At 40.1% G+C, this 9,830-nt stretch overlaps 1 protein-coding gene across 1 annotated transcript in view; it reads right to left on the reverse strand.

Moving 5' to 3' along the window:
- Positions 1-9,830, reverse strand: part of ryr3 (ryanodine receptor 3) — a gene marked incomplete at its 3' end in the record, with an annotated part of 107,898 nt that overhangs the window by 11,857 nt on the left and 86,211 nt on the right. The window contains 19 exon segments of the mRNA XM_014015437.1: positions 1,590-1,686; positions 2,520-2,632; positions 3,678-3,812; positions 3,942-4,001; positions 4,230-4,397; positions 4,475-4,567; positions 4,646-4,733; positions 4,838-4,983; positions 5,107-5,201; positions 5,586-5,784; positions 5,873-5,991; positions 6,062-6,192; positions 7,336-7,417; positions 7,542-7,780; positions 7,854-7,914; positions 7,991-8,040; positions 8,148-8,269; positions 8,352-8,419; positions 8,511-8,626. Of these exon segments, the coding sequence (XP_013870891.1) occupies positions 1,590-1,686; positions 2,520-2,632; positions 3,678-3,812; positions 3,942-4,001; positions 4,230-4,397; positions 4,475-4,567; positions 4,646-4,733; positions 4,838-4,983; positions 5,107-5,201; positions 5,586-5,784; positions 5,873-5,991; positions 6,062-6,192; positions 7,336-7,417; positions 7,542-7,780; positions 7,854-7,914; positions 7,991-8,040; positions 8,148-8,269; positions 8,352-8,419; positions 8,511-8,626 (2,182 nt within the window).

Below are 9,830 nucleotides of genomic sequence, written 5' to 3' on the forward strand. Positions count from 1 at the left end.
GGATGGAGGACAACAGAGCTGCTTCATGGAAGAACAACCTCAGATTAGCCTGTTAGCTTTAGCACCAACGCTATTATATTTCCTTATATATGTATTAGCTTGGTGCTAGCGCAAAAGCTAACAAGCTAAACTGAGGTCCTCCATCATCACTTTCAGCAGCCCAGTGAGATGTTCTGAACAGAGTCAAATATTTGAAGCTAACAGTGGTCAGAAAGAACGGAACTCATTTTAGTTTTGGGCTGAATCAGGTCTCGGCTCTCTTGCTTGGGGCCAAAAAATGAACTTTTTTTCTCATAAACTTCTTCAAATGGTGTGAATCTGTTTTACAGAAAGATTCCTGTGTCTTGTTTTCTCTTGCTTCAAGACAAGGCAGGCAGATGGTCTCCTGTCCTGAGCCTGGTTCTGCTGGAGGTTTCTTCCTGATTAGCAGGGAGTTTTTCCTCTCCACCGTTTGCTCAGGATGGGAGACTGTGATGAAGTGAYTCARCRYAAYCTGCTGCTTTCTTCTTTACATTGTTCTTTTTATCTACAGTGYCCTGAGACAACGGATGTTGTGACTTGGAGCTGTATAAATAAACTTGAACTTGGAACTGAGCTGCCTGCGTTTCACACTGAATATATTTAAAAACTATGAAATTAAAAATCCATCTTCTAAACAACTTTATAAAAAYGTTTTGCTGCCATCTTTTTAATAATGCCCTTATTTTCTTCCATTAAAACCATAAAATAAATCAACTTTAACATTGGATATGTTTACTGTGTTTCAATGTGAAGAAAATGCTGGTTTGTGAGATTTGCAGATGTCCCGACTTTTTCAGAACTCTTAAAAATGCACCGTTTTCAGGAACAGTTTCACACTTACACACGTACTGAAAAAACACTGAAAGCACTAGCATGCAGATGATTTAGTTTTTCTTGTGTGTTTCTGGTGATTTGTGGAGAGGACAGGACAGTGAGGTCAAACAGTGGGTCATGCTGCAGCAAACAGATGCAAGCAGAAAGCTGACTTCCTCTGAACAATGAGCCTCAGAGGGAGGGACAAAAACTACTGAAGCATTTCATCTGACAGCTTTCCACTCCTCCCATAAATATGTGTGACTGACTGCAAATAAAGCTGAATCTATTAGAGGACAACTGAAAAACATTAACAACTACAACATCTAAAATGAGATGTGATCTTCACAGGACTACAGGAGCATGCCACTGACAGTACGGTCACTGTGACGCCACCTTCACACACTTACAGAGTACAGTGAAAAGACAACTGATGGCTTGGCTCCGCCTCTCAAACAGCTAGTGACACTCTCCTACTTGTAGTGAAATCCCTCCTGCTTTTCTAAAGCTGTGAGCGCTGCAGCTGGCCCTGCGTCTCCTCAGGTGTTCATGCAGCCTCTGACTCCTGACGGATCTCTCTCTGAGGGGCTTAGCATGCCTACAGCGAGGGCCGCCGCCCCCGGGCGCTCCGAGCCGGGCCCCCGCTCCCAGGGCTCGACGGGCGCAGAGCCGAAGAAGCTTTCTGCAGACAGGACTGGCAGCGGGGCGCCAACGCAGGGCGCAGGACGCGGGGGCAAGGCGAGCCCGGTACTTACTGCCAGATCCTGAACTAGCTTCTCCTCAAAAGAGTACTCCTCTGCCTCTATCCAAAGTCTCTCATAGGCCGGGATGAAGAGGTTGATAGCGCGATGCCTGGGGAGGGGGAGGTTAGGGGAGGTGGGGAGGAATGAAGAGGATGGGAGGGAGGGACAGTGGCATTAGGGTGATTTCTGCTGTGTGTTTGTGTTTGTTTTCCAGGACACAGGAAGGACGGATGTAAAGGGAGGAAAAGGTTACAGGAAGTGCATTTCAAGCAGGGTGGTGATTGGTCGATGTGGGATCCACTGGCTCTTCTGACTGGTCACGGTTCAGGTTTTCATGTTGCTCAGTTTCCAAACAGCATTTGTCAATCAAGTGTTGGGAAACTGTGCGAACCTCTCTCACAACGTGAGATGAAATCCTAACAGGAGAAACTACAAACAAAAACAACTCAACTGTGTTTTATCATTTTGTTTTACCCCCACTGCAACTGAAACTTCAATTCAGGAGTTTTCCCAGGTTTTAACCAATCATCAAGCTCATTGTTGTGGACCAATCAGAATGAACAGTTGGCTAAAAGGCAGAGGTCGGTTCACAGTTTGGCAGATGAGAAAGTGTGAGGTTGAAAATGTGAAGCATTCATCCCGCAGTGTCACTTTACCGTCAGCAGGGAGAACAGGCGGTCAAAGCTGGAGGCTTTGAACGCCTTTTCCAGCCAAACCTCCCGATAGCCGTTCAGGAAGTAATTATTATTTTTGTATCTGAGGGAGGGTGAGGCAGTGTTAAACAAGAACACAAGAGGAGAGAATGTCAGTAGAGAGGTGAGGAGGACTTTACGAGGGCAAACAAGAAAAACCCCTCGTGTCTACTTGGTGAATTTAAACAGGATTAGACAAAGCACTACTTAACAAAATACTGAAATAAATAATATTATTAAAACTTCTCACCTGGGCAGATTGTAAAGTGGAGCCATGCGGAAACAAGCCACCACAGCTCGTTTACGCTGTTTGGACAGCAGCTTCTGCCCCACACACTTCTTGTTCCTCAGAGGCTGTTCAACCTGAGGTGGAACAAATGTTTCAGGATCAAAAATAATTAAAACTCCTAACCTTCTTTATAAAATAAACTTCTGCTGTAAATCTGTCAGGACTAATGCTGTAAACATAGAAAATAAAAGCGCAGTGTGAATGCAAATGTTTCTGAAGAGCTAAACAGAAGCTAAAAAATATGCTAACTCAAAGCTACATTAGAGGTTGACTAAAAAGCTAAATTTATGCTCTTTTTACCTTAAAGCTAAAGGTAGCAACAGGCTAGCTGAAAGCTAAGAGTAGCAAAAATCTGGCTAAAGCAATATGATAACTAAACGCTAAACGCATCAATAAGTAGCTATTACTATTTAAAACTAACTCAAAGCTACATTAAAAATTAGCTAAAAGTAAAAAACATGCTCTTTTTAGCTTAAAGCTAAAGGTAGCCCCAGGCTAGCAAAAAAAAAGCCAGTTAAAACTAAAAGTAGCAAAACCCTAAGTAAAAACTAAAAAGTGCCAAAAGGCTGGTTAAAACTAAAAGAAGCAAAACAATACCTAGAAGCTAAAAATACCAAGCAGCTAATACCTAATAGCAACCAATGCTAACTAAAAGTTTCATTAAAGTTAGCTAAAAAGTAAAGTTTATACTGTAGTCTTTTAGCTTAAAACTAAAAATGCTAGTTAAAAATAAAAGTAACAAAACACTAGCTAAAACATAAAAGTGCCCAAAGGCTAGCTAAAACTCAAAGCAGCTAAAGAGTAATTAAAAGTATTAAAACTAGCTAAGAGTTAAAATGAGCATAACAAGACAAAAATAAAGCAAAAGTAGATTTTTATTAATATATTTGAAGGAATTGAAAAGATATAAATGTATTTCTGTAGGGAGGTTTTCTGTAAAGTTAAACATTTTTAAATATGACTAAAATATTTACAGACAGTCGCCCAACTGCAAATATCTTATCASCTTCCTCAAGATGATTATAGTCTAGTTTTATTCCTGAAAAACACTGGAGTTGGTCTCTTCCAGGTTTGATATCAGATCTTTTTTATCCTGAACAAAAGAAAACAGTGTCTTACCTGCTCCAGATGGAAGACTGCAGCAGAGATGCTCTGGATTCTGTCCACTGTGCGCTCCGAGTCTGCCGGTCCCTCACTCTTCACCACCACATCTTTATAAAGGTTCAGCTGCCAATAAACTGCCGGGTCATCAGACTGCAAACACAAAAACACTCAGGTCAATAAAGACACAACTACAAACTAACCTGAACTCARTATTTTGTTGTACGGTATAAATAATGTTTTATTCTGTTCTCCTGATTGAAGCTCTGAACAGTAACTTACCTTTTCCTGCAGGTGCAGATTCTGATGCAGGTACTCCTTCACTTCATCGTCTGTATCTTTCTGTGAGGAGCAAACATGGTGCACAACATGAATCTGCAGCTAAATGTTACTTTAATTAATTAATTTAATTAAATTATAGAACTTCAAACGTTTGCCACTTAGCAAGGCACTACACCCAACTTCAATAAAACCATCTGTCTGCTCAAGGACTTGAAATAATCTGAGCTGAAGGTTTGTAAAAATAATAATCTGTTAAACATTTGTCAAACGTTTTGGACTTGGGCTCACCAGACTGTAGCGTATCTTGGCCAGAGAGATGAGCTCCTGGTCTCCTGGGGTGCACATGTTCAGGCCGATAGGCAGCAGCTTCTTCAGAGCCGCCACGATCAGCGACGTCTGGATTGAGTAATATTCACCGCGACGGCGTTTGTGTTTCCTCTCCTGGTCCCCACCAGACTACAGACACACAGGACAGTCCAGAGATTAAAACCAGGAGAGCTCCAGGTGTAAAAACATCACGTTTACATCTTCACCTTAGACATCTTTGTTTTGCCCTCTCCGGTCAGGAAGCCCAGGTTGTTGATCTCATTCTGGATGACAAAGTTTTGCTCCTCTCGCTTGAAGTTCTGCAGCAGCACACAAAAAGCAAAGTGTTGATCTGATACCAGAATAAACACCRTGACGGATCCAGCAGTGGGACATACGTTAGACTTGCACCAGAGGATGAAGATCTCAGCCACCATCCTGAAGAGCTCAGTGGAGTCTGCGTCCGGCTCCTTTAACCACCTGGATCTGAGGTCCACCAACAGGTTTTGTTTTTATTTTATGTTGGGGTTTCATTCATCAAAAACAAAACAAAAAATGCACTTGATTTGTGTTAAATGTGTATATTTTACCTATTATTGTCCACATAACGAATGAGCATGGGATAAAAAGCGTAAAGGTCTCTGCAGAGAACAGCAAACTCATCCAGGATGAGCAGTTCTGCCTCCTGGTTGTCTCCTTTACTGTCGGCCTTCAGCTGCTCCTCCTCTGACACCACCTGAGCACAGAAACAACAAAAACATTGATTTCTTACAATTCAGATAATATTTCACCGCCCTCTTTAATGGATGTGGTGCTAAGAATAATAATAATAATAATAACAATAAGTTTCAGAGCTCACCTTCACCGTCTTCTTCTTTAGTTTCTCCAGTGTGGGCAGGAAGTGGGTTCTTAACAAATCAGCTCCAGCTTTGCAGATGATTGGTTGAGAGTAGACTGGAAACAGAAGAGGGGACATTAATGTCTGGATTTAAAATAATAATTAAAAAAATCCATCCGGTTTTAAAGACATGAAATGTATTTAAATGTACCTGGAGAATACTGGCTGTAAAATACTTTAAAGCAATTTTTAATATACAATAAAAACACTTTAAACAAAGCTATATTCCCCTCACTTAGATGAGTCTTATGGATCTGAACAGTCTTATTATCTGAGTTGTTTTTTTCTGTAAAATGTCAGAAAAGTACACAATAAATAATAGACAATAAAAGCAGTGGAAAGGTGGAAGGGAGCTCCTAAAATAAAGCAGATTTGTGTTATTTTGCTTTTGTTCAAGCRCTGTTTTTCACTAATCTGCCTTACAGCCTTGATGAATTCACCTGCGATCCTCTTCATCCAGGGGGCGTCCTCGATGCCCAGGTTGTTGTTGAGGATCTTCAGAATGTTTCCCAGAATGATGCTGAGGTGTTCAGAGGTCACCATGGTGCAGCAGTCAGTGTCCGGTGGAGAGTTTTCCGGACCTTTCTCCCACCAGTAGGACAAGTAGTTGCACAGCATGGGGAGGACCACCTCGATGACCTGCAGGGAACGGGTCATTGTTTCATTTTTGTGCCAAACTACAAAAAATAATGTAACTTTCAATTTTTAAATATTCAGTTCTTCAGACCTGCGGCATGTCGCTGTAACGCGCACCGGACTCTGAGACGTCGTTGACGTCTTTGAGCAGCTTGTCGAGCCGAGGCATCTCTGGACACATCTCTTCCACCGTGTCGGGCATACTGAGGACTGCGAGGAAAACAGACACYGGTCACTCTGGCCCTAATCATTGTGACGTCAATCAAAGCTGGACACTCACTGGCTCGCTCTCGAGGGGTCTTGGTGTTAAAGACTGAGAGTGGGTTGTGGGCGTTCAGGTGAGGCTCCAGAAACGCCACGGGCATGGCTCCCACCAGGATGGCCAGACTCTCCCCCAGCGCTGGAAGATGCCTGAAAAAAATTATACAATTTATGATCCACTCATTTATAATCAAATAGAGAAAAGAGTGTTGAACGACTTTGCTTCAGAAGCTAAAACTGTGTTATTAAATCTAAAAGAAGCAGAACAATTACTAAAACACAAAATTAGCTAAATGCTAACTGAAAGCTAACAATAAAAGTAGCAAAAGCCAGCTAAAAATAGCAAAAGCCAAGTTAAAAGTAGCAAAAGTCAAGTTTAAAGTAGCAAAATCCAAGCTAAAAGCAGCAAAAGGCAAGCTAAAAATGGAAAAGCAGAACTAAAAGTGGCAAAGCCGAGCTAAAAGTGGCAAAGCCAAGCTAAAAGTGGCAAAAGCCAAGCTAAAAGTGGCAAAGCCTAGCTAAAAGTATCAAAAGCCAAGCTAAAAGTAGCAAAAGCCAGGCTAAAAGTAGCAAAAGCCAGGCTAAAATAGCAAAAGCCAAGCTAAAAGTAGCAAAAGCCAAGCTAAAAGTAGCAAAAAGCAAGCTAAAAGTGGCAAAACAGAACTAAAAGTGGCAAAGCCGAGCTAAAAATGGCAAAAGCCAAGCTAAAAGTGGCAAAGCCTAGCTAAAAGTATCAAAAGCCAAGCTAAAAGTATCAAAAGCCAAGCTAAAAGTAGCAAAAGCCAGGCTAAAAGTAGCAAAAGCCAAGCTAAAAGTAGCAAAAGCCAAGCTAAAAGTAGCAAAAGCCAAAAGCTAAAAGTAGCAAAATCCAAGCTAAAAGTAGCAAAAGGCAAGCTAAAAGTAGCAAAAGCCAAGCTAAAAGTAGCAAAAGCCAAGCTAAAAGTAGCAAAAGTCAAACTAAAAGTAGAAAAATCCAAACTAAAAGTAGCAAAAGCCAAGCTAAAAGTAGCAAAAGCCAAGCTAAAAGTAAAAAAGGCCAAGCTAAAAGTAGCCAAGCTAAAAGCAGAAAAGGCCAAGCTAAAAGAAGAAAAAGCCAAGCTAAAAGTAGCAAAAGCCAAGCCAAAAGTAGCAAAAGCCAAGCTAAAAGTAGCAAAGTCAAGCAAATCAATTACACAATTCAGTAAAACAAGTGAGTTACTTAAAAATCTGCCTGTATTTGTCACAAACACAGCTAAATGACTCGTGGGTAGGCACACGTGATGCAGATGATGCACGGCTGAGTTTGACTCGTACCTCTCCACAAAGACATTCTTTCCAGTTCCCAGGCTGTAGAAACACATCAGGATTCGATAGCAGGACAGCTGCACATCATCCACTATAATAATAAAAGAGAGAACATTACGGTCAGAGTGTGATTTGTGAACATATGTTTAACATATTAACAGAGTTAAACATTACTGATATCTGATTTTGAAAAGCCAAAGCAGAAATCAGCTTACGAAGCAAATCCACGGCGAACTGGTGGATGGTGATGTGTTCGAACAGGGCGGTGAGGATGGGCAGCAGAGCCACCGTCACATAGTTGATGCTCTGAGTGACGCTCTTCAGCTGAGCACGAGACTGCATGAACTTCCCCAGCTTCAGCATCTCCACCAGCTTCTCCAGGTCCTCAGCTGCGTTCTCAAAGAAGGACTTGAACCCGACCTTGACCAGCTCTGCGCCGGACTTCATCACTGTCCTGAGCGGACAGGAAGTTGACATTAGGACCACCTGAGCTCCGCTGCTGCCGGCAGTGAGTAAAGTGTACGTACCTGGTGTCGAGCGAGTGAGAGAGGATGTGCAGACAGCTCACCATCACTGCAGAGTCACTCCCTGGAATAAAGACGTTTTGTTTACTGCAGATACCAAACTAAAAGGATCACAGTGACACAGGTAAGGCCCGCCTTACCAAAGAGAGAAATCCTGTGTCTAACAAGAGCTGCCATCTTACAGAACAGACTGGAAAAAAGAAGGAAGTAAGGACAGAACTGAGGAAAAGCTGAGAGAAAAGGTTTAGGAATACGTGAGTCACAGGAGAACCATGAAACTCCAGCTGGACTGAGTACCTGGTGACCATCTCCTTCTCTTTGTTGGAGGCGCAGCCACAGCTGCTCAGGTTCTTACTGGGTGTGGACAGGAAGTAGAGGCAGTGGTTCTTAAACGTCTGATCCATCAATGGAAGCAACACCTAAAGAGGAGAAACAGAGAATCTTTACATTAACCTCACTGTTATATAAAAAAGCAGCTTCACTCTGATAAACAGTCCCAACCTTGGCAAAGAACTTGATTTCCTGGTCGTGAGGCGACTTATCAGTCTTCCCACTGGTGGCCATGGCCTCTGCCAGGACAAAAACACACGTCACGGTGGTGAGGATGATGATGATGATGATGATGGGCTGAACTTTTAGCACCAGGTGCAGCCGACTCACCGAGATGAGCGATGAACTCCTGAGCTGAATCGACACATTTCAGTAGCCTCTTCAGGAACTTGTAGGAAAAACGTTTCTCCATGGAGGACGAGTCCTGCTCCATGTCCTTCAAACCTCTGAGGGAAAAAAATATGATCGTTTAATTTGATTTATGTTATCACCAATATCACTCCATGAACACAAAATCTAAATAAATTAAACATAATTCCAGACTGGAAAAGAATCATTTGGAACAAAAAAAGTTTCATTTTCGACTTGTTTTTTATTGCATACAGATTTCTCTTTTGTTTGTTTTAATGACTGACTAAATTTAATTTAATTAAAAAACTGTTTGTTTTGTAATTCTGGGTGTCGGTTCTTCTGTTTATACTGTAAGTCGCCAGCTCCTCTRTACAAAACATAACATAAAAATATTAGTTTTATTGATAACGCTTTATTTTACAGTACTCTTATTACCATGTAATTACAAGGTAATAAAAAAGATAATTAAATAAAATTACTTCCTTATTACCATGTAATTACAAGGTAATAAAAAGGTAATTAAATGTAATTACTACCTTATTACCATGTAATTACAAGGTAATAAAAAGATAATTAAATGTAATTACTACCTTATTACCATGTAATTACAAGGTAATAAAAAGTAATTAAATGTAATTACTACCTTATTACCATGTAATTACAAGGTAATAAAAAGTAATTAAATGTAATTACTACCTTATTACCATGTAATTACAAGGTAATAACAGTAATTAAATGTAATTACTATCTTATTACCATGTAATTACAAGTAATAAAAGTAAATAAATGTAATTACTACATTATTGCCATGCAATTACAAGGTAATAAAAAGTGATTAAATGTAATTACTACCTTATTACCATGTAATTACAAGGTAATAAAAGTAATTAAATGTAATTACTACCTTATTACCATGTGATTACACGGTAATAAAAGTAATTAAATGTAATTACTACCTTATTACCATGTAATTAAAAGGTAATAAAAGTAACTAAATGTAATTACTACCTTATTACCATGTAATTACAAGGTAAGAAAAGTAATTAAATGTAACTTATTGCCATGTAATTACAAGGTAAGAAAAGTAATTAAATGTAACTATGTGGTAATTAGGGTACAAAAGAAAAACTACTTTTAGTAAAACTATTGGGTAACTACAATCAAATTACTATTCAATAGGAACTCAACACTATGTTTATAACCAAAAACATGCAACAAAATTTTGGGGTTAATAGTTAATTGCAATAAAATATAACTTTGAAACTGTCCAAATTACTACTACTTATTTAGGTGTTACAT

The sequence above is a fragment of the Austrofundulus limnaeus genome, unplaced genomic scaffold (assembly GCF_001266775.1).
Source record: "Austrofundulus limnaeus strain Quisiro unplaced genomic scaffold, Austrofundulus_limnaeus-1.0 Scaffold129, whole genome shotgun sequence".
Lineage (NCBI taxonomy): Eukaryota > Metazoa > Chordata > Actinopteri > Cyprinodontiformes > Rivulidae > Austrofundulus > Austrofundulus limnaeus.